Here is a 25,449-nt window from a genome sequence, read left to right on the forward strand (position 1 = left end):
ATATTATTTGTTCCCACTTATTAGAATGTCATAAAGAAGATTATAATATTTTACTCTACAGCCAATCACCATCCAGGAGCTTCTGTTTTACTCTCTTTCTGAAGAAAGTTTGATGCGCCATTTTAACATAAATTTATTGTAAGTTTAGAGTCCTATATGATAAATTAATAATTTAAATGAATTTATTGCAAATTATTAATAAATCACATAAACTCAAAAGAGGAATAAAGAGAATTTGCCAGAATTTTTACAATTGATGAAAATTCATTATTTTATTTCTCCATATAAAAGGCTATGTTCAATTATGGACAGGACATGTTTCTGAATGGATTGTGTCACATGACCAAAATGTGTGTTCTGATTTGCTCTGTGATCTATTAGTTTATCTGCTGATGCTTCCGTGTCAAGCCTTCATCATCAGAGAAGTTCTAGTGAAAGACTCTGTGACGTTCCCGTGTTCCTGCACTGGAAACTGTCCGGTGGTTCAGTGGAGTCGCTTCATTCCCAGTTACACCATTGTGTCTGAATGGAAGTGTCCCAGAGGACAGAATTTACAGAAAAGATTTGAAATATCAGGAGATACCAGCAGAGGAGATTTCTCCCTGATGATCATCTCAGTAGCCTACAATGATGGCGGCTCCTACAGGTGCAGCTGTAATGGAGAAACAGTTAGTGAAGTGAAGATGAAGGTTCTGGGTAAGTGTGTGTCTGTAGTGAAGTATGAGCTGCTGCACTGGTACAGGTGGAGCTCTTACACAAAAGCACAGAAGTGAAGATAAACCATGATCATGATGTTTTTGTCTGACAGTGGCGACAATTGTAAAGGTTCATGAGAAGAAGAATGTCACCCTCCCGTGCTACGGAGACACTCGGAGACAAGATGTTAAAGATGTACAGTGGAAGAAGGATGGAGGAAAGGTTGTGCTGTACACTCATGTAAACAGATCAGTGACTACTGATGAAGCAGGAAGCAGATTTATGATGTCAGTAGAAGACTTTCTGGATGGTGATCTCTCTCTCCACATCAGTTCAGTTCACCTGTCTGATGCAGGAATATATCGGTGTCTCCTCCATGATGAATCTCAGGATGGAGAACCATCAGCTGTCCTCCTGGAGGTAGAAGGTAGGTTTTTCTCTTGTCGATTCTTGGTCATTTCAACTTCTCTTAGTCATGTGAATTCTGCCCACGTTAGAATTTACACCAGCAGGTGTAAACCAAGTTACACCAGCAGGTGGCGCCAGAGAATTATAATTAATCAATAGTGGCATCTCCACTCCACAAAGAGTGGAAAATGTATATACATGTTTGGTATGAAGTTCTTATCAGTCATCTTAAACATTAGTGCACTGTGCTATGAACAACACCAACAACACAAGAGATTTTTATATAGAAAAAAGACAAACCCATTTAAATACTAAAGTTGACACAGAAAATACCCTAATAAATGATTACATTTTTACCAGGGCTACAACATCAAACAACCACCAGCTCCACCAGCTCCACCAGCTCCACCAGCACCACCAGCACCAGCAGCAGTGAGGTTACAGTACTGCGTGTGCTACTTGGATTGATCTCTGTAGGTTTTATCATCAGACTGATGGTTTGGATTGTGAGAAGACACAGAGATCATCCTGTATTAGATCCAGAACCACAGGCAGCTCTGAATCCATTTCAGAACTAGATGATGATAATCATTTTTTAACTCATGTTCTTCATCATCATCATGTTTAAATGTTTAAAATCTTAGCTGTTAAATGGTATAGTTTGTAGGTGGACCAGCTTTTCTATCTACAGCACTGTTGTGTTATAGCATGTATTTATTGTCCTGTCCTGTGAATTTATTGTTTTCTTTTCTGTTCTTGTGCAATGAATTTAGTCTTTTTAAATTGATTGGAAAATTTAAATAATGCAGAATATTAAATTGATTAATCAGTACATATAAAATTACATGAATAATTACAATTCAATAAATTGAAAAATAAAAGTCAATAGTTTACATTTGTTAAACCCATTTTGGTAATACAGATAAAATTTTCTCCAATTCTTTTTATTGAAAAATCAACAATTACAGATACAAAATAGTAAACAGAAATTCTCAATTCTCAAGTAGAACACCTCAGTGTATATTTTATTTTCTCCAACTTAAGAAAAAACATTAAGTCTTTAAACCACTGAGAGGTGGAGGGACATCCTATTGTTTTCCAGTGTAGAAGTATGCAACGTCGGGCCAACAAAGATGAGAAAGCTAAAACATCTTTGTGTGCAGAACTCAGTGATACCGACTCGTTGGTAACCCCAAATATAGCGATCAGTGGGCATGGCGTCAATTGCACTTAAAATATGGAGGACATAATACTGAAAAAACCTGCTCAGTATGCATGTAATTTCGGGCACAGAAAAAACATATGACTTAAATGACAGGAGGAAGCATGACATCTGTCACATCTGTCCTCAACCCCAGGATAGATTTTTGCCTGTTTCGATTTGGAAAGATGAATTCTGTACAAAACCTTAAACTGAATGAGGGTGAGGCAGGCACAGGAAGTGGTAGAACATTTGCTGTCTACATCGTTCTCCCACTGTTCAGTGTTTTGAATCTGATACGTGCAGCTACTGGAAGCCAGTGAAGGAGCAGCAGTGGGGTGGTGTGGGAGAACTTGGGCTGATTGAACACAAGTCGTGCAGCTGCGTTTTGGATTATTTGCATTGGATGAATAACGTTCAGGGGAAGACCTGCCAGCAGAGAGTTGCAGTAGTCAAGTCTTGAAATGACAAGAGACTGAACGAGCACCTGGGCAGCCTGTATGGACAGAAATGGTCGAATCCTTCGGATGTTATAGAGAAGAAATCGACAAGAACGAGACACATTAGCAACATGTGGGAAAAAAGACAGTTCTTGTCCATAGTTACCCTAAGGTTACGAGCAGTGGCTGAAGGGGAGAGCAGAGAGTCATGAAGTGTTATTTGGAGATCTTGACCTGGGGATGAATCACCTGGGATGACCAGCAGTTCTGTTTTTGCTGGGGTTGAGTTTAAGTTGGTGAGCACTCATCCATAAAGATATGTCTGACAAGCATGCTGAGATCCGAGCGGAAGCTGTGGTATCTGATGGAGGGAAAGAAAAGATGAGTTGAGTGTCATCTGCATAGCAGTGATAAGAAAACCCATGTGAGGATATGACTTCACCAATGGAGTGGGTATAGAGGAAGAAAAGGAGGGGACCAAGTACAGAGCCTTGTGGGACACCAGTGGTGAGTCTGCACGGGGCAGATGGGGATCCCCTCTATGTTACCTGGTATGAGCGACCTTCCAGGTAGGAAGCAAACCATTTCCATGCTGTTCAGCAGATACCAAGGCTCTTGAGGGTTGACAAAAGTGTCTTGTGGTTGACTGTGTCGAATGCTGCTGAAGGTCTAGGAAGATAAGTACAGATGACAGCTTGGCTGACCGAGCAGCATGCAGTTTCTCAGAAACAGCCAAAAGGGCCGTCTCTGTGGAATGTGCCGCTTTGAACCCAGACTGGTTAGGATCATGGAGGTTGTTCTGTGAGAGACAATTGGTTAAAAACAGTGCATTCCAGAGATTTAGAAAGAAAGGAGAGAAGTGATACCGGTCTGTAGTTGTTGATGTCTAATGGATCCAGAGCAGGTTCCTGACCGATCAGACCAGATCTATCTTTCTTTAAGATAGGAATGAAATGTAAACAAATGTACACTTGTTAAGAACTGTTGAAGTTAACAGAGTGGTGTTACATTAACACATACTTATTAGCAATTGATAGCATTTTAAAATTAACATAACTTACAAACAAACATACAGTATAGAGTAATTAGTATAGCGTATAGAGTATTTAGTTTACAGTATTTAGTATAGAGTATAGAGTATTTAGTTTACAGTAATTAGTATAGAGTATTTAGTTTACAGTATTTAGTATAGAGTATAGAGTATTTAGTTTACAGTAATTAGTATAGCGTATAGAGTATTTAGTTTACAGTAATTAGTATAGCGTATAGAGTATTTAGTTTACAGTAATTAGTATAGCGTATAGAGTATTTAGTTTACAGTAATTAGTATAGAGTATAGAGTATTTAGTTTACAGTAATTAGTATAGCGTATAGAGTATTTTGTTTACAGTAATTAGTATAGAGTATAGAGTATTTAGTTTACAGTAATTAGTATAGCGTATAGAGTATTTAGTTTACAGTAATTAGTATAGAGTATAGAGTATTTGGTTTACAGTAATTAGTATAGAGTATAGGTATTTGGTTTACAGTAATTAGTATAGCGTATAGAGTATTTTGTTTACAGTAATTAGTATAGAGTATAGAGTATTTGGTTTACAGTAATTAGTATAGAGTATAGGTATTTGGTTTACAGTAATTAGTATAGCGTATAGAGTATTTTGTTTACAGTAATTGGTATAGAGTATAGGTATTTGGTTTACAGTAATTAGTATAGCGTATAGAGTATTTAGTTTACAGTAATTAGTATAGAGTATAGAGTATTTAGTTTACAGTAATTAGTATAGAGTATAGAGTATTTAGTTTACAGTAATTAGTATAGAGTATTTAGTTTACAGTATTGAGTATAGAGTATAGAGTATTTAGTTTACAGTAATTAGTATAGAGTATAGAGTATTTGGTTTACAGTAATTAGTATAGAGTATTTAGTTTACAGTATTGAGTATAGAGTATAGAGTATTTAGTTTACAGTATTTAGTATAGAGTATAGAGTATTTAGTTTACAGTATTGAGTATAGAGTATAGAGTATTTAGTTTACAGTATTGAGTATAGAGTATAGAGTATTTAGTTTACAGTATTGAGTATAGAGTATAGAGTATCTCACCTTCTTATATACACGAGTCAGGTGTGTGTCTGCGGCTCAATTAATGTTCAACTCCATTAACTATTGTATTTTATTCACTTTAAATAAAGCGATTCTCTTTAATGTAGTTGATGCAGACTCATTCATAAATGATGTTTGTGCTGTTTGCATGCAGTGTGATCACACAGTATTGATCTGATCTGGATTTCTCTTCTGTTCATTTACTTTCTAGTTTGATAAACTGATAAAAATAAACTATTAACACTTCTATTTTTCTTAACATTTTTTACTTTACTGCATTCTTTCACACCTGTTTCAAACTTTATCACAATATTGTGTGGGTGTGAATTTCTTTAAATATGTTTTAGAAGTATTTCCAATATTTCTCCATCTTTATGGGTATGTTCTGTTATTGTTTCTTCAGGTTAGGTCTTTTCCCTCATAATTCGACTCTTTGCTCGAGCGTGTGCGCGTGTTCGTGTGTGTATGTACAGTAATTGTTGGGCGGGACTGGAGGTATTTAAATATTTTCTAAGTATGTATAGAAGATGATTGGTCTACACGTGCTTCCCAAGTCGATATGATTGGACAGGAAGAAAGGAGGCAGGAGCTGTGGTTTCGGTGTAGCTGTTGTAAATGTCTGCAAGACAATTTAACTGTTTTTTGTTGTTGTTACAAGTTCATTTCATTTCATGGAGATTTAAACAGAAAGGTTAAAGATGAAACGTAATGTTCAAAGAATGTGTATGTGCATGTTTCTTTAAACTCTGTGATGTACACGTGATGCCAGTGTTGTGCGCGGGAAAAGGGAATTATGGGTCAGAGCGTTGAAAAGACATGGACACGTGAACCTGCTGATATGAACAGCTTCCACTAATAACTACTATTTATCTGCATGTGGTTCAAAAGGCGCACGCGGTAACTGTTAATATTGTGTCTAATATTATAATGTTGTTCATGTGCTATTATGTAGAATGTGTTATGTATTATATATAAGTTGTATATAAGTGTATTGTGTATTGTAATGTCGTGATTGGGTCTAATTATGAATGGATTGTGTTTGTGGATGTTTATTATGATTGTGAGATGTGTATTAAATGTCATGTTTATATTTTTTATAGTTTTCACGGTGTTTGAAGAGAGAGCCAGTGAGAGAGAGAGTGTGTGTATAAACTCAAACAACATCAGTACGATGCGTGGGCATTATTTTATTAAACCAGTTCAGATACAGCTTTTGAAGGCAGATCTGAACGTGTAACGCCTTACAGAGAAGCCCCGAGATTCACCTCTCAGTCAAACACTCAGACCAACATCTCCGAGAAGATTCACAGCTCATATAATGCATCAGTATGTTTTAATACTTAAAGTTCATCTGCTGATCTCTCAGTGTAACGTGTGAAGATCACGTGATAAAACTACTACTGTCATTTACACTAAAAGTTAAAACTCAATATAATTATTTTTTTATTTTATTGCGCTTTTAAACATGAACATTGTCTCAAAGCAGCTTCACACAAACTGTAGCAAAGAAAAACTTCCAGAGATGCAAAGTGAAGAAACCTTGAGAGTAAAGACTGTTTCTTGTTCTTCATTACAGATGTTTTGTTTTGTAGGTCTGTTGTTCTGAAACATCATCATCATGCAGTCGGTCGGAATTCCTGCTGTTTCTGTCCTGAGTGAGTGTTTTTAATTCTGGATAAAACACACTGCTGAGGGATTTTACATTATTCATTGTAGATATTAATAAAGTAGTTTTCTTCATAATTCAGTAGAATGAAGATGTTATAATTATTTACACGAATATCAATCAAAATCTATATTAATAAACTAATTCACCTCGTAACGGTGCAGAAACTGAACGGAATTTCTAGTTGAAACTCGAGTTTATATGAAGCTTATTTAAAAATATAAAGATTTTACTTGCATGTCTTAGTAATATTATTTGTTCCCACTTATTAGAATGTCATAAAGAAGATTATAATATTTTACTCTACAGCCAATCACCATCCAGGAGCTTCTGTTTTACTCTCTTTCTGAAGAAAGTTTGAGCGCATGCGCCATTTTGTAACGCAAATTTATTGTAAGTTTAGAGTCCTATATGATAAATTAATAATTTAAATGAATTTATTGCAAATTATTAATAAATCACATAAACTCCAAAAGAGGAATAAAGAGAATTTGCCAGAATTTTTACAATTGATGAAAAATTCATTATTTTATTTCTCCATATAAAATGCAGTTTAATTATGGACAGGACATTTTTTTGAATGGATTGTGTCACATGACCAAAATGTGTGTTCTGATTTGCTCTGTGATCTATTAGTTTATCTGCTGATGCTTCCGTGTCAAGCCTTCATCATCAGAGAAGTTCTAGTGAAAGACTCTGTGACGTTCCCGTGTTCCTGCACTGGAAACTGTCCGGTGGTTCAGTGGAGTCGCTTCATTCCCAGTTACACCATTGTGGCTAAATGGAAGTGTCCCAGAGGACAGAATTTACAGAAAAGATTTGAAATATCAGGAGATACCAGCAGAGGAGATTTCTCCCTGATGATCATCTCAGTAGCCTACAATGATGGCGGCTCCTACAGGTGCAGCTGTAATGGAGAAACAGTTAGTGAAGTGAAGATGAAGGTTCTGGGTAAGTGTGTGTCTGTAGTGAAGTATGAGCTGCTGCACTGGTACAGGTGGAGCTCTTACACAAAAGCACAGAAGTGAAGATAAACCATGATCATGATGTTTTTGTCTTACAGTGGCGACAGTTGTAAAGGTTCAGGAGAAGCAGAATGTCACCCTCCCGTGCTACGGAGACACTCGGAGACAAGATGTTAAAGATGTACAGTGGAAGAAGGATGGAGGAAAGGTTGTGCTGTACACTCATGCAAACAGATCAGTGACTACTGATGAAGCAGGAAGCAGATTTATGATGTCAGTAGAAGACTTTCTGGATGGTGATCTCTCTCTCCACATCAGTTCAGTTCACCTGTCTGATGCAGGAGAATATCGGTGTCTCCTCCATGATGAATCTCAGGATGGAGAACCATCAACTGTTGTGCTGGAGGTAGAAGGTAAGTTTTTCTCTGGTAGAGTCTTGGTCATTTCAACTCCTCTTAGTCATGTGAATTCTGACCTAAAAGTTACACCAGCAGGTGGCGCCAGAGAATTATGATTAATCAATCGTGGCCTCTCCACTCCACAAAGAGTGGAAAATGTAAATACCGTATCTTTCAGACTATAAGCTGCTACTTTTTCCCCACGTTTTGAACCCTGCTGCTTAAACAACGAAGCGGCTAATTTATGGATTTTTCCTGGGTTTTTCCGGTTTCACAAACTTCAAGCCAAAAAACTGAACCCCATAACATTAGACCAATGAAATTTCCGAACGGAAACGAAAAAACGCACCTCACCTGTGTTCTGAGCTGCACGGCATCGAGAGAAAAACTTCCACCGGTGTTGATTTTCAAACACACGACGATGACAAAAGATAAACTCCTGAGAGAAAAACAGTGGTACTTTGACCTACGAGTTTAATTAGTTCCATGGACGAGCTCGTATCTCAATTTGCTCGCACATCAAATCAGTTTTCCATATTGAAAATACTTAAAATGGCATTAATCCGTTCCAACCCTCAAAATGACCCCGTTTTTATGTTTCATGTTATTAAATTGGAAAATACATTTCTAAATAACTAATCTTGTATAAAAACATAATAGAGAGTGTATGTAAAGATATAATAAGGTTTTATTCAGTGTATTTTCCTTGGAGATGAGACGACTTAAGCTAACGAAAACGCCGGAGGGGTGTATGTGTGTGTGTGTGTGTGTGTGTGTGTGTGTGTGTGTGTGTGTGTGGAGGGGGGTAGAGGCGATAAGCGGAGGCGGAGGGAATCACAGTCTTTGTTTTCTGGCTTCGCTTCGCCATCTAGCAGCGGCGTCTCGAGCTCGTATCTCAATTTTTTGTTCACGTAACAAAGCAAAAAAATCGACCGAGTGACCGCTCGTACTTCAGAAAACTCGTACATTAATGCACTCGTAGGTCAAGTTACCACTGTAGTTGTGAAAGGAAGGAGGAAGACAGTGAACAATGACTTTCTTGGTCGGCTACTGTTTAGATACAAGCCGTTGTAACGCGTTGAGTCTGGGTGAAGGGAGAGCTCGCTAACTCCAGTTACAACAGAAATCATATAAGCACAGACAGGTTTCCAAAACTCGTGCTTTTTTATTTTTCTTGGCAACAGCGTTACGGGTTAGTTAAAGAACCTTAGAAATGAGCATCAGAAAATAATAAGGACATATTCCTCAGTCTTACACACACGCAGTAATACCAGAAGAATGCAGTGACACACGATTCCCAAAATACCGCTCTGCTCTTAATAGAAGCGCAACATATTGCATTTAGTGTCTTTCGTTAAAGCCTGTGTAAAGTACATTAGTTTCAGTGTAGACTTATAGACAGGTGCGGCTTATTTATGTTAAAAATAAAAATCTTTGTCAAATTCAGTGGGTGTGGTTTATATATGGGTGCGCTTTATAGTCCAGAAATTACGGTACATGTTTGGTATGAAGCTCTTTCTAATTCTCATTTATAAAAACGAACAGCTATTTTTTATATATAAAAAAAGACGAACCCATTTAAATATTAGAGTTGACACAGAAAATATCCTAATAAATAATCCAATTATTTTTTTTTACCAGGGCTACAACATCAAACAACCACCAGCACCACCAGCACCAGCAGCAGTGAGGTTACAGTACTGCGTGTGCTACTTGGATTGATCTCTGTAGGTTTTATCATCGGACTGATGGTTTGGATTGTGAGAAGACACAGAGATCATCCTGTATTAGATCCAGAACCACAGGCAGCTCTGAATCCATTTCAGAACTAGATGATGATAATTATTTAAGAGTGGACTCATGTTCTTCATCATCATCATCATCATCATCATCATCATCATCATCATCATGTTTAAACGTTTAAAATATTAGCTGTTAATTGTTATAGTTTGTAGGTGGACCAGCTTTTCTATCTACAGCACTATTGTGTTATACCATGTATTTATTTATTACCATGTATTTATTTATTACCATGTATTTATTTATTACCATGTATTTATTTATTATTTATTACCATGTATTCATTTATTATTTATTACCATGTATTCATTTATTATTTATTACCATGTATTTATTTATTATTTATTACCATGTATTCATTTATTACCATGTATTTATTTATTACCATGTATTTATTTATTACCATGTATTCATTTATTACCATGTATTTATTTATTATTTATTACCATGTATTCATTTATTATTTATTACCATGTATTCATTTATTATTTATTACCATGTATTTATTTATTATTTATTACCATGTATTCATTTATTACCATGTATTCATTTATTATTTATTACCATGTATTTATTTATTATTTATTACCATGTATTTATTTATTATTTATTACCATGTATTCATTTATTACCATGTATTCATTTATTATTTATTACCGTGTATTTATTTATTATTTATTACCATGTATTTATTTATTATTTATTACCATGTATTTATTTATTATTTATTACCATGTATTTATTTATTATTTATTACCATGTATTTATTTATTATTTATTACCATGTATTCATTTATTACCATGTATTCATTTATTATTTATTACCGTGTATTTATTTATTATTTATTACCATGTATTTATTTATTATTTATTACCATGTATTTATTTATTATTTATTACCATGTATTCATTTATTACCATGTATTCATTTATTATTTATTACCATGTATTCATTTATTATTTATTACCATGTATTTATTATTTATTACCATGTATTCATTTATTACCATGTATTCATTTATTATTTATTACCATGTATTTATTTATTATTTATTACCATGTATTCATTTATTACCATGTATTCATTTATTATTTATTACCGTATTTATTTATTATTTATTACCATGTATTTATTTATTATTTATTACCATGTATTTATTTATTATTTATTACCATGTATTTATTTATTATTTATTACCATGTATTCATTTATTACCATGTATTCATTTATTATTTATTACCGTGTATTTATTTATTATTTATTACCATGTATTTATTTATTATTTATTACCATGTATTTATTTATTATTTATTACCATGTATTCATTTATTACCATGTATTCATTTATTATTTATTACCATGTATTTATTTATTATTTATTACCATGTATTCATTTATTACCATGTATTCATTTATTATTTATTACCATGTATTTATTTATTATTTATTACCATGTATTTATTATTTATTACCGTGTATTTATTTATTATTTATTACCATGTATTTATTTATTATTTATTACCATGTATTTATTTATTATTTATTACCATGTATTCATTTATTATTTATTACCGTATTTATTTATTATTTATTACCATGTATTTATTTATTATTTATTACCATGTATTTATTTATTATTTATTACCATGTATTTATTTATTATTTATTACCATGTATTTATTTATTACCGTGTATTTATTTATTATTTATTACCATGTATTTATTTATTATTTATTACCATGTATTTATTTATTACCGTATTTATTTATTATTTATTACCGTGTATTTATTTATTATTTATTACCATGTATTCATTTATTACCATGTATTCATTTATTATTTATTACCGTGTATTTATTTATTATTTATTACCATGTATTTATTTATTACCATGTATTTATTTATTATTTATTACCATGTATTTATTTATTATTTATTACCATGTATTCATTTATTACCATGTATTCATTTATTATTTATTACCGTGTATTTATTTATTACCATGTATTTATTTATTACCGTGTATTTATTTATTACCATGTTTTTATAGAACTAGATGATGATAATTATTTAAGAGTGGACCCCTGTTCTTCATCATCATCATGTTTAAATGTTTAAAATATTAGCTGTCCTGTCCTGTGTATTTATTGTTTTCTTTCCTGTTCTTGTGCAATGAATTTAGTCTTTTTTATTTTATTGAAAAATTTGAATAATGCAGAATATTAAATTGATAAAATTGATTGATCAGTACATTTAAAACTACATGAATAAATAAAATTAAATAAATGGAAAAATTAAAGTCAATAGTTTACATTTGTTAAACCCATGTGTGTGTGTGTGTGTGTGTGTGTGTGTGTGTGTTTTACATTTAATATTTAATTTTCTAAAGATTCGATCTATTTAACTCTTCTTATTTCAGCACATTTTACCAAATGTCTTGATTGTTTCCATCCTTCATTCGTTCACTTTCTCGATATGCAGAATTGAAAACGCTGCAGAATTTTAAAGCTATTTATAGATTAATTACCTCAGTCTGTACCAGAAATAAAAATGCTAAAGAATAAATATATTAAGTAATTGATTTGCGTTGAGCAGGAGGAAGTTATCAAGCGTCCACTGTCCTTTACACACTCCTCAACACTGTTACACTGATCTCTCATCTGGATTCAGTTTCAGGGTGTAATTTACACAATAATGACTGTATGTTAAATTATTTTAGAGGACAGTAAATCTGTACTGCTGTACAAGACAATGAGTACTTTAAAATATATCCAACATTATTTCTGTAGTGATGTCCTTTGAGAAAATATACTAAAATTGTTGCTGAAATATGAGGGGTGCACTTACTTTTGTGAGATACTAGTCTGAAAGTATATATATTTACTTTGACTTATGCATACATACATATAATTAGTTATATATACTGTACCCAAAACATTAATTCATTTGAGTTTGACGAGGGCCAAATTGTGACGTCTAGACGTCTGGATCAGCGCATCTCCAAAACTCTAGCTCTTGTGGGATGTATCTGGTCTGCAGTGGTCAGAATCTATCAAAAGTGCTCCAAGGAAGTAACAGTGGTGAACCGGCGACAGGGTCGTGGGTGGCTGAGGATCAGTGATGCACGTGAGGAGCGAAAGCTGGTGGTCTGATCCATCAGACAAGTTCCTATAACAAAAAAATCTAATAGAAAGTCTGGGAAAATAAGTATGTTATATGATCATAATTGCTTGTTGTCTTTTCATTATAGGATCATATAACATACTTTTTCCCAGACTTTCTATTAGATGTTTTATTTCAGCAGTGGTATAATAACCATAAATAATTATTTCTCAGTCTTTTTAGTAGAAAACAGCCAGAAAACACAGGACATTTAAATGCAGTTTTATAAAACATAAAAATCTGAAAGTATTTAGTGTGAGCTCCCTTTAGATCTCTCTTGAACTTAGATTAAATAAACTCTATTGTCATTGCTAACACCTATTTCATGTGAAAATCTGTGAGAAAGGTCTATTACACCAGCTCTCTGTAGGTGTATAATATCAAAATAAAAGCATAATTGAAGAGAAAAACATCTGATTAAAAGATCATTGATTGACCTTCACAGAGTCCAGACATGAATATTATTGAGGCAGTATGGGATCATCTGGATCGAGAAAGGAATAAAAGAAAAGCTGGAAAAAAATATATATTGTTTTTGTACACATAAATAGAGATGTATTTGCCTTTTTGTTTGTTGGGATCAGTAAAACTTAATAGTTGAAACATTTACTTGTGTAATGTATATGTTGGTGTATGAATGCTGCAATTTTATTTAATCAATCTTTTGCGTTTTCTGTTTTAAGAATAAAAAGAATAAAAAATCTTAAATCATAAAAACCCATAAATCTCCACTTTTCAATTCTATTAATCCATTTTAAAAAATATCAATGAATTGTACAGGTTTTATTTAAATGTTAATGTTTAATTCGTATTTAGATTTTTATCATTCAAATACTTTTATAAAGTGAATTTTTAATGACGTTTTCATTCTAATGCTTGGTGATGGTTAGGAGGAATCTGCATCAACGGTTCAATTTGGACTTTAATTTTGAAAAAACTTTTATTTTCATTGCTGGCTTTCAAGATGGCGGCGGAATTCTCCAGCTGGAGTTTATTGATTTTTTCATCATTGTGGCGGAATGTGCGATAAACATCTCTGATTACACACGAGATTTCCACATACCTTCATCAAGTGGATTTTTAAAAACAGATTTCTAGTTTTCAACACCGCGTTTCTATCGATTTGTGCGATTAAATAAAGAAAACAGCTTGTGATCTGGAAATGTGAGAATTCTATTAATATTGGGATCTTTTATAGTTCTGAATTTAAAAACATTTATGTAATAAAATGCTTTTTTTTATGCTCTTTTTGTAAAATGAATTAAGAATCGCTTATATATTTATTTAGCTTTTGTCCATTCAAGTCTTTTTGGTCAGAAGTCACCAAATCAAAGCCAATTTTATTTGTCACATACATTTATACAGACTACGACACATAGTGAAATGCTTTTAACGACTGTGCAACATGTAAATAAAAATAAAATATAAACATAAATATAGTATAAGTATCAAAAGTATACAACATGTATAAACTATAATTAAATTAATACTGTTTAAAGTGTGTAATACTCTAATCAACCTTGAAATATTGATGCTTAACGCAAATGTATGATTATTATTAGTGAAACCGAACTCAACATAGAGCATGAAGTCAAAATATTCTCGTAAATCTTTAACATTTATTATGGTGTTTTTAAATTACGTGAACCAACAGGACACCAAACGGAACTTTTGTTATGTTTCCACACGGACGCTTTTAATTGCCGGCTCTGTGCAAGAATGCAGATCGTGAATAAATGTGTGTTGAGGTCTTATTTTCCCCTTTTTTATATTTTTTTTGTTTATATTTCAACGAAAAACAGGAATGTGTGCTTTATTAATCACACTTAAAATATATATATATTTATATATGTAGGCAGAAAGGAAGTGTTACTATAGTTTTTACCCTCAGGTGAACTGTGCATATGGCAAATAAAACTTAAGAAGAATTAAGTGTATTGTGCTATTCCTTTGTTGTAAACATTTACATATGCTATTTTTATTTTTCAGATTTTTACTCAAAAGATGGTAATTTTGATGATACTCTTTTACTGCTTTGTCTCTAAATTTCATCTTCACAAAAATAAAAAAATTAAATTCTCCTCTGATATAAAGTCCCTCTTTTATTCTTTTAAAAACATGTTAAAATCTTTAAACTCAAAGGCCTAAAAAAAACATTCAAATCTATTGTAAGGAATTTGTAATGTCTTTCCAATGACAAAGTTTTATACATTTTAATGCCTTTGTATTATCTGTATGTCCCAGTTTCTCCCTTTTTTTTTACATCTTTTTTTGTGATCAATTATGGTTGAATTATTGTTTGCAATTAAAAACAAACAAACAAATTAGCACAAAATAAAATCCTTTCCAATATGGCGGTTGTATCTAAGCAACCAGGATGGCGGCCATTTTTTTTATCTCTATCGTTGCAGTTTTCACACCCGGAAGTCGCTTGGAATCAATAACAATGCTGGACTTCAGACTGTCCAGCGTTAATTAATAACACAAAACACAACAACAACAAAAAACAACGACCCCAAAAACTGCATGAAAGCCGAAATGAGGACTTTCGTGCCATCAAACATGATCTCAGGACCTTATTGGATTCGTTTACGAGCGAAATAATTTTTTACCACTACAACAACAAACAAACAAGCAGAGCAGCAACATGTCTCTCGTGGACTCCACGGAGGAAAACACTCCTCTGCTGAAAGGAGATGCTGACAGGTAAGTGATGAGACCTCAGATACTCCTCTAACTCCATCTCAAAGGCTTTATTTCTTCTCAAATCTATCAGTATTAACATTATAGTTCAGCAACAGTAAAAAAAAAGAGGAAGTGACATTAAATATGGAAGTGTTTCATACATGAGATTGAGGAAATAACTCAGAAAACTCATAAACAGAAGGTCCTGAGACGTTTTGTGTTGAGAATAAGGAATAAATCATCTTGATGGGATCATTTCAGCAAGTAGTGCAGAGATGAACATCCACCAGGTCATGGATCAGTCTGGAGGAAGAACATCCTGGAGAAGATGTCTATAGTGAGAAGTGTGGATGCACCTTATGGTTTTTGAGAGACACGTCCACGTTCCTCTTGTTTCTCTTCAACGAACTCGGAAAAAGCAAGAAAGTGTGTGGATTTCAAATGGGACGTCGATGCGATCAGACTCCTTCACCCCCACACTCCCTCACCCCCACACAAGATTAATGGTTTGGGGATGTTTTAGAGCAGAGAAGATTCTAGGAGGTGAAAGTGAAACAACACGGCACTTCAACACCATGTAATTCCATCTGGACTGAAGAAACTGGAACCGTCTGAGTTCTGTAAGTGTTATTTAGAGAGCAAATAGACGTCTGGAGTGATATTTAACAACAACCTGCCCAGACACCGCACCTCAATCCTACTGAACTGCTCTGGGATCAACTGCATCTCCAACTAGTGAAGAACATCTCTGGTGATTTTTTACAAAGAATTCAGAGAAACGAAGTGTTTGGATGCAGTGTGTGTGTGTGTGTGTGTGTGTGTGTGTGTGTGTGTGTGTGTGAAGCTGTTCTTCCTGCTAATTGAGGATTTTAAAAATTAAAAAAGTCTGTATATTTCTATATTTGTTTGGACAAAGTTGAACTTCATACCATTACATTATCTAGAAACAAAAGGAACATGCACAAGTCTCTCAAAAACCATAGATTTTTTAGATTTTTCACAGGCTCTGTAAAGGATACTTATTAATGCGTTATAGCATACACACGAGCAAAAAACACTACACCACAACAAGCTTCAAAACACAGTAAATTAGTTACAAAATATAATCAGTTCTTATAAGTTCTTCTGGATTTTGCCCCTGGTGCACCCCCACCCCATAACACTGCCCCTGAGTATCAGTTCTAGAAATGCACAGGTCTGATCTGGCGAGTACGCTCGTGCGGAAACGAGATCATGTGACACGTTCACCGACGATCATCATGCACGAGTTGCCGAAGGATTTCCGGGGGTTTGAATATCTCGTCGAAGGTGTTTTTCCGCTCTTGAACAGCACGTGGCGCTCAAAAAACGCCTCGAACGAATCGCTGCTGTATGACGAAACGTACGTCACGTCGAATTTCACGTGCGTGATGAAATCGCAGCGTTGGAAACGTATGTATTTTTATATACGGCTCAAATAGTTCTCAATAGTTTTTGAAGGACAGTTAAAGAGTCATTCGGAAACATCTACAATATCTGTCTCAAGTCAAGTCAAGATTATTTCTATAGTGCTTTCTCAAAGCAGCTTTACAGAAATCAACAGTGAAGGTGAATGGTGTGTATTTATCCCTGATGAGCAGCCATGGTGACTGTGACCAGGAAAAACTACCTTAGATGTTATGAGGAAAAAACCTTGAGAGGAACCAGACTCAAAAGGGGAACCCATCCTCATTTGGGTGACATCAAGAGTGTGATTATAAATCTTTAAACAATACAGAACACTGGAGAGTGAGAACTAACATGAGCACTGTAGTGTGTGATTATGAGTGATGATCTTTCTACAGTCTTATACAGTCATTTTGAGATGATGAAACCAGGAGCTACTGAGCAACTCATAAAATATCTCAAGATTTGCTGTCTCATACTGTATATAGACCTGGAATAAATATATAACACACACACAATGTGTCTGTATGTGATCTGTGTTTATCTAGCATGCAGGATGCTGGGAGGAGCAGATGGAGGTCTATCAGGGTCATGTACTTCACCATGTTCCTCAGCAGCGTGGGTGAGAGCCAGAAATATTCCTTTACTCCTGCTCTTTCTTTGTGTATTCTCAGGATGTGAAGTGATCCTGAAGTAGGCAAAAGAAATGTCAGTCTGACGTGTGAATTCACGTGAATACCTTTGGATCTTGTCAGGAGATGAGAGATGACGTAGCCATACGTACCTGTAGCAAGGAATTCGAAAAAGGGGGAAATATTTTCTGTGCTCTCGGGGTGGGAGGAGCATTCTCTTTCTCTCTATGCCCCTCCCCTTCCAGAATTATGCAAATCACAACGGTTCTGACCAATCACAGCATCTGTGTGCGGAAGACGGTAGATAGCGCTTTACTTCCGAGCGTCTTATTCATTCTGTGATGCAGCAGATGGAAAAAAAAACATTTTGAATTAATTAATTGATTAATTGATTGATTTATCGATTTGTTTATTTATTTATACGCGTGTTCTTTCCTCTGCAGGTTTCACAATCGTCATCACGTCTATATGGCCCTACCTACAGAAGGTAACGACGTCGTGCTTTCAGTGAGATGTAAATTCTGTTCTGAAAAACAAGGACAAAAAAAATAGAAATAATGATAATTCATAAAAAAAGATTTCACGTAAATAAAATTGAAAAGAATTTAGAAAAGTTAAAAAATTATAAATAATAATAGAAATAAAAAGCAATAGAAATTAAAAATGTATAAATGTAAATAAGTAAATAGAAAATTAGATGAAAACTCTTACATTTTCTTTAAAAAAAATAAAAAGGGGCCTATTTTATGGAGAAAGAAATTTTGGACTCTGAGAACTAGTAAGGACTTTTTTTCTTCTTTTCTGAAATGTATAGAATGTCAGTTAAATTTAATGTATTTTTTTATATGTATTAATTATTTTATTTTTGTGTTATTGACTCCTTTGACGTAAAAATAAAATAATAATAATAAAAACCAGTTTAAAATGTGTTACAAAATAAAAAAACAAATTTAGTATGAAAAAAATGTAAATAAATAATAGTAGAAGTGAAAAATATTGAAAATGAGGAAATAATAGAAATAAAAGAGGAGTAAAAAAATGATTTAGAAAAAAAATGCATAAATAGATTAATAGAATTATTAATGTCATTGATGTATGGATGATTGAATTTTTAAAAATGTTTATTTATTTATTTATTTATTTGACACCTTTCAGGTTTTTCAAACAATCAATCAATTGAAACAGATTTTAAGTAACTTGATCAGCAGGTGGATCATTAAAGCTATAAAAATCTTTCAATATCCTCCAGATGTCTTCAGATTATTGTCCTATTAGTGTTTTTATGCTCAGACGTTTTCTTTTGGTAGAAAATATTGTAAAATAGTGAAATACTCCAGAAGTCATAAGGGGATATAAATCTTTCCAGACCTCTTTTTAAATATGATATAATTATAATGTTGAAAATTGCATCATCTTATGGTTTCAGATTGATAACAGCACAGACGCTAGTTTTCTGGGTTGGGTCGTGGCTGCTTACAGTCTGGGCCAGATGGTGGCGTCGCCCCTGTTCGGACTTTGGTCCAATCACAGGCCTCGGAAGGAGCCGCTGGTGTGTTCCATAGTCATCAACATCGCAGCTAACGTGTACTACTCCTACCTGTACCTGCCTCCATCTCACAACAAATACCACATGCTCCTGGCCCGGGTGTTCGTCGGATTCGGTGCAGGTAAAGACAAAGGGAAAGGGTTGCTCCGTGAACGATGCGCCGCGCTCCATACTGACCTCTGGGGATTGTCCCGCAGGTAACGTAGCTGTGGTGAGGTCTTACGTAGCAGGAGCCACGTCGCTGAACGAGAGAACCAGCGCCATGGCTAACATGAGCGCCTGCCAGGCTCTGGGCTTCATCCTCGGTCCAGGTACTCACAGATCAGCACTTTACAGTAGAAATACAGCGTTCTGGATTTGTATCATCGACACTGTTGTCTTGAAAAGTTGAAAGTTACGTGTTTTTTAGCTCTGCAGGCCGCTCTGTCGTTCATCGGCGAGAACGGTTTCAGCATAGACGTCATTTCCCTGAGGTTGAACATGTACACGGCTCCGGCGCTGCTCGCCGCCTGCTTCGGCGTCATCAACATCCTGCTGGTTCTCATTGTCCTGAGGTAACGTGCGCTTCTGTTCACGTCCCATGAGGTAGAAGGTTTAAAGGCTCGTTTACTCACACTTGTGTTCGTTTCTGTATTCACACCAGGGAGCATCAAGTAGATGATCACGGCAAGCAGATCCGAGCGATTAACTACGTCTCAGAAGGTAGAGAACATCCCATTCCACATTCATCTCCATTTCCCGGAATAGTAAACTTCAGATGTTCAGGAGGATGTTCCACTAGATTATGGGGGGATTTGTTCTCCTTCATTAGGGTTTAGAGCTCGATAGCAGGAGAAACTCCAAACCATGTAAAGCATTTTATTAGAGCTGGCTCATGCTCCTGCATCCAAAAACATTCTGTACAATTGTGGTCCTCTAGCTTTGTGGAATCAGTTTGGGGAAGAACCACATGCGTGTGGAAAAGTCGTTTTTTTAGTTTTTTGGGTTCCCCCCCAAGGAAAATTACATCCATTTACCAAAAAATTGTTGTGTTGAAGAAAAGTTTGCTTAATTCAGACTTTATTTCTCACACTTCCAATAGTCCTACATTATTTGATCCATTGTGAGAGAAAAAAGTCGGAATTGCAAGGAATTGCGAGAAAAAGGTCAGAATTACGAAACTAATTCACGGCTTCAGAATCCAGAATGCAGAGTTTAGGATCTTTTCAGCCCCACCTCTATTCTACATTCTACTCTTTATAGAGGTTATTGTCTGGTTGTTTGGTTATTGTCTGGTTGTTATTTTCTATGTAATATATACAGAATTATAACATACAGTAGTATGTAGAATTATATTGCAATATACTGCCTCCTAGTGGTTTGAGAGAGCATTGCAGCAAACGATTCATCCTTTGATTTTACCAAATTGATACACCTTCATCTTCATTTGGATTTTCTTCTCCCATTAATTTATGAACCACCAGGTTGCATTAAACTGTGTATAAGATGCAATTCAACCCAAACATTCGGTATTAAAAAATAAATTCGCAAATTATCCATCATAATTAAAATGTGTTTTTTTTTTTTCTTTTTATCTTTACAGAGCGACTAGACGTGCCTCCTGAAGTAGAGGGAAATATCGACCAGGTGGCCGTGCTTACATCCAACATCCTTTTCTTCATCATCCTCTTCATTTTTGCTGTGTTTGAAACGTAAGCGCTCGTCTATAGTATTAGATTTAACAGAAATGTCATGAATAGTAATTAATAATAAGTAAGATGACAGGTGATATTCTCACCAGAATTCAGAGCCACTTATCGTTATCTGATTTCTACACCTGAGCAGGTGAAGATTAAGAGCCTTGTTTGAGGGACCTTCTGATCATATGTCTAACATCATAACCGCTTGGCTACTGTTTTTATGGAACAATGAACAGGTGATAATTCAGGTGTAGGTGTGAGGTGTTACAGGATGTTAGCGCACGATGTGGAGGTGAAGAACAGACCGAGGTGAAGAGGAGAGAATTAAAATTGTGCAGCATTCAGGAGTTAAAGCCGTCATTTTTCTTACTAATATTATAACAGATCATTAGATCTACAGTTCTGCTGATTTAAGCTCCGCCCACTTTGCTCAATCATGCATTTGGAGTGCACATTCAGGCATCCTTTACTCTTTTTCTTCATCCCTGTAGCTCTTCATCCATTCGTCCCTTTCTCCCTTCATTTAGTCCACTTTTGGTCCATCCATCCATCCATCCCTGAAGCCCTCCATCAATTAATTTGTCCCTCCCTTCCCCAACCCGTTCTCTCTGTTTTAGCCCTCCATCCATCATATATGTATTTATTTGAATCAATTATAATATTTATTAAATATTTGAATATATGCAGATTTATGCAAATTAATATGGCAGTGTAAACCGTGTACAATTTATCGATGAAACACTGATTATTTTGTTCATTAAATCAGTTTAATAATGATAAGATTCATTAATGATGGTGTTATTTTTCTGTGCAGCATATCCACTCCTTTATCGATGGACATGTTTGCGTGGACGAGGAAACAAGCCGTCCTGTACAATGGAATCATTTTGGCAGCCATTGGCTTCGAGTCCATCATCGTGTTCCTGGTGGTGAAGGTGATCTCCGTGCGGTACGTTCACTTCCAGACAGGTTCTGCTTTTTTTTTTTTTTTTTTAACGTCATTACTGCAGAACACGTGATTATTTTTCCCTTTCTCCAGGTTTGGTGATCGTCCAGTGCTCTTGACTGGGCTAGCCATCATATTTATTGGCTTCTTTATCCTGCTACCGTGGGGAAACCAGTATCCCAAAATACAGTGGGCAGGTGAGGAATTTAAATTCAGGAAGTTTAGGTAATGAGTTACGTTCTTCCAATTTTGCCCAATTTCACACATACTTCCTCTATCTCTGCCTTCCTCTTCCTGTAGACCCTCCTCCATCCATTCATTCATCCCTTGTTTCCTGCAGACCTCTATCCATCCGTCCCCTAAAGCCCCCATCCATACATCTATCTCTCAATTCCTGTAGCTCTTCTTCCATTCATTCATCCATCTTTTTTTTTTGCAGCCCTCCATCCATACACCCATCTATCCATCCCTTTCTGTAGCCCTTCATTCATTCATCCATCCTTCCTTCTCTTTGTTCCTGAAGCGCTCCATTCATTCATTCTAATTCCTTTAGCTTAAAATGCATCTATCCTTCCCTCCATTTCTGTAGCCCTGACTCTATCCATCCATCCATCCCTAAAGACCCCATCCCTTCATCTATCCCTTCCTTCCTGTAAGTCTTCTTCCATTCATTCATCCGTTTTTTTTAAGCCCTCCATCCATACCCCCATCCATCCATCCCTTATTGTAGCTGTGCATTCATTCATTCATTCAATGATTGATCTATTCATCCTTCTCTTTGTTCCTGAAGCGCTCCATTCATTCATTTTAATTCCTTTAGCTTTAATTGCATCTATCCTTTCCTCCCTTTCTGCATCCCTGTCTCATCCATCCATCCATCCATCCATCTATCCCTAAAGCCCCCATCCATTAATTTATCCCTCCCTTCCTGTAGCTCTTCATCCATCCCTTGTTTCATCCATCCATCCATCCATCCCTTTCTGTAGCCCTTCATTTATTTGTTCATTCAATCATCCCTCTCTATATTCCTGAAGCCATCCATTCATCCATTCACTCATTCTAATTTCTTTGGCCTTAAATCCATCTATCCTTTCCTCCCTTTCTGTAGCCTTGTTTTATCCATCCATCCACCCATCCAGCCAGTCAACCATCCCACCTTCCCTACCTGTTGCCTTGCCTCTATTTATCTATCCATCCGTACATCCATATATCCTTCCTTCACTTTCTACACGTAATTCTATACGAATTATTGCCCTTTTGTTGTAGCATCACTCAGTGGGTTAATTTTCCTTCCTGTGCTCCACAGATCTTCAGAACAACTCCTTGCCAGCTTTGGTGCGTTCCTCGGTCTCTAACAGCAGTGTGGAACCGACCGGATGCCCTTCAGATCAGATCTGGTGCCAGTTCACCCCAGTCATCCACCTGGCACAATACCTCACCTCTGATATCCTCATCGGAGTGGGCTACCCCGCCTGCAACGTCATGTCCTACACACTGTACTCCAAGATCCTGGGACCCAAACCACAGGTGTGATGATGATGATGATGATGAAGAGTGAATTTATTAATGTTTTAGAACGAAGTGGTCATTTTCGTCTGGGGTGTGTGTGTGTGTGTGTGTGTGTGTGTGTGTGTGTGTGTGTGTGTGTGTGTGTGTGCAGGGTGTGTACATGGGTTGGCTGACAGCCTCAGGCAGCGGTGCTCGGACCCTGGGCCCTGTGTTCGTCTCTCATGTCTACACCATGTTAGGTCCTCGCTGGGCCTTCAGTCTGATCTGCAGCATTGTCCTGGCAGCCATTGTGCTCCTCATGGCGATGTACAGACGACTTATCGCGTTCTCTGTGCGCTATGGAAGGATACAGGAGTGATGACAATGGATATACGCTTTTTTTTTTTAATGAACTAAAGACTGAGTGGTGAAGGATAGATGAAAGATTCCGAAATCTTGTCTTGAAGTCCATAAATCATTCCTGTGCTTAATAATCATTTTTGCTAGTAAAACACTGCATTTGTTTAATTTGCATACCGGACAGCGATTGGCTCTTATATTGTGTGATGTAATAACACTAAAAGGGCAAGTGTGTAGTGGTAAAGGCATTTTTTTAAAAGCGTGTTTTCTCTCCATGCAGGATGTTCATTAAGGAGGATGGGTACAGTTAATATTTTGGGAAAAAAATATTCAAAAAGATTTTAATATTATATATAGTGATTTTTTTATATGTATATTTCAGTGCCTATGAAATGTGTGGAGTCTTTTATGGTTTTTAAGAGACACGTGACATGTTCCTTTAGTTTCTGGGTAATGTAAGGGTTACACAAGGTTTATTACAAACAAATCTATAAATGTTTCAATGTTCCACTTTAGTTTCATTTAAAATCCTCCATCAGCATGAAGAACAGCTTTCCACACTCTCAGCATCCAGACACTTCGTTTCTCCAAACTCTTTGTGGTGCCTCTTGTAAAACTCACCAAAGATGTTCTTCACTAGAAATTCCTTCTTTCTTGAGATCAGTTCATCCCGGAGCAGTTCAGAAGGATTGAGGTGCAGTGTCTGGGCAGGTGGTTCCATGATAAATATCACTCCAGACGTCTGGTTCTCTCTAAATAACACTTACAGAACTCAGAACTTCGACTCGTCATCTTGTTGTACGGTGAAGTCGCGTCCAATGAGCCGCTTTCAGTCCAGACAGAACTACATGGTGGTGAAGTGTGAAATGGGAGACATGTTGGTTCAGGATTCCTTTCACTTTCTGGAACAAGTCTTCAAAACATCTCCAAACCATTATGCGTCCACCTCCATGTGTGAGTGTGGGGGTGAGGGAGTCTGATCACATCTTCTCTCCTGCTCTCTATCTCACACAAGTTCTTCTCTTAGAGACAAAAATGTCACATTTGGACTTAAACTCTCTTTCATTCGTTCACTGTCCTAAAGTGTGTTTGTTGCCTAGAAACTAAAGGAACACGTGTCTTAAAAACTGTTTCACACATTTCTCAGGTCCTGTATAACACTTCAGCACAGATCCTGGAAGAAACAGAGATGTTCCAGAATATTTTCAGCGAAAAATCTATAAAATGTTCTAGAAATATATTCCCATGGAGGACCCTGGATTATCAGGACTCACCAGATGCTCAGGTGATGAATTTATTTATGGTAATTTAGCTTTTTATTGCATAGAAATGTATTTGAATGCTGCACTGACCAGAGTATAATCTTTTAATCCACTCATATTAATTACATTTCCTACAAGTGGGAAGTATTTTTTGGTGGGTTTTTTTTTTTCCAGGACATATCAGAGATTAACTGTGAACATGTGACTCTCGTGTGTTAAAATAACCGAACAACTCAACCAACATTGATTCGTTGTGACTGAAAGCTAATTTAATAAAAGTTTTAATATAAACTTTACGGCTACTTAACTACATCCTCCTAACTGTGAGTAATGTTCATGTTGGGAAACGTTTCCTTCACCCCATTAGAACGTGTAAGATGTTCCTCTCTCTGCACACGACTATGGACCTCTTTCTATTTATTACAGTCAAAAGCTGAGAACTTGTAGACTTTGGAGGAAAAATGCAGAATGAGGTTTATAACTGGAGTCGTATATATGCGGATTCTTTTTTCTCTTCTTTTTTTTAAATGATGATGTACTTCTTCCTTTTGCATTTGGCAGACAGTCTTATCCAGAGTAACTTCTCA

The 25,449-nt window shown here is 35.6% G+C and overlaps 2 protein-coding genes across 2 annotated transcripts; both read left to right on the top strand.

Annotated features, from left to right (window-relative positions):
* The first annotated feature begins 6,439 nt into the window (after positions 1–6,439).
* On the top strand, positions 6,440–9,874 carry LOC124389154. The gene is made up of 4 exons (XM_046854456.1): positions 6,440–6,502; positions 7,150–7,464; positions 7,577–7,891; positions 9,518–9,874. Exons 1-4 carry the CDS (start codon positions 6,466–6,468, stop codon positions 9,706–9,708), a joined length of 858 nt encoding a protein of 285 aa, XP_046710412.1. The 5' UTR covers positions 6,440–6,465; the 3' UTR covers positions 9,709–9,874.
* A 5,381-nt stretch (positions 9,875–15,255) lies between these two features.
* mfsd8 (major facilitator superfamily domain containing 8) lies at positions 15,256–25,153 on the top strand. Its single transcript, XM_046853450.1, has 12 exons — positions 15,256–15,545; positions 17,498–17,571; positions 18,025–18,068; positions 19,008–19,248; positions 19,325–19,438; positions 19,537–19,681; positions 19,771–19,829; positions 20,710–20,818; positions 21,621–21,755; positions 21,846–21,949; positions 23,059–23,279; positions 23,413–25,153. The coding sequence occupies exons 1-12, from the start codon at positions 15,487–15,489 to the stop codon at positions 23,617–23,619; spliced, it is 1,512 nt and encodes a 503-aa protein (XP_046709406.1). The 5' UTR covers positions 15,256–15,486; the 3' UTR covers positions 23,620–25,153.
* The last annotated feature ends 296 nt before the right edge of the window (positions 25,154–25,449 follow it).

The sequence above is a fragment of the Silurus meridionalis genome, chromosome 7, assembly GCF_014805685.1.
Source record: "Silurus meridionalis isolate SWU-2019-XX chromosome 7, ASM1480568v1, whole genome shotgun sequence".
Taxonomy (NCBI): Eukaryota; Metazoa; Chordata; class Actinopteri; order Siluriformes; family Siluridae; genus Silurus; species Silurus meridionalis.

Excerpts from the sequence above, each read along its gene's own strand:
- LOC124389154 (XM_046854456.1), top strand. The coding sequence starts at position 6,466 with ATGCAGTCGGTCGGAATTCCTGCTGTTTCTGTCCTGA. Across the intron at positions 6,503-7,149 it reads TCCTGCTGTTTCTGTCCTGA|TTTATCTGCTGATGCTTCCG; the intron begins GTGAGTGTTTTT and ends GTGATCTATTAG. Across the intron at positions 7,465-7,576 it reads AGTGAAGATGAAGGTTCTGG|TGGCGACAGTTGTAAAGGTT; the intron begins GTAAGTGTGTGT and ends TTTGTCTTACAG.
- mfsd8 (XM_046853450.1), top strand. The coding sequence starts at position 15,487 with ATGTCTCTCGTGGACTCCACGGAGGAAAACACTCCTCTGCTGAAAGGA. Across the intron at positions 15,546-17,497 it reads CTGAAAGGAGATGCTGACAG|CATGCAGGATGCTGGGAGGA; the intron begins GTAAGTGATGAG and ends GTGTTTATCTAG. Across the intron at positions 19,830-20,709 it reads GATTAACTACGTCTCAGAAG|AGCGACTAGACGTGCCTCCT; the intron begins GTAGAGAACATC and ends TTATCTTTACAG.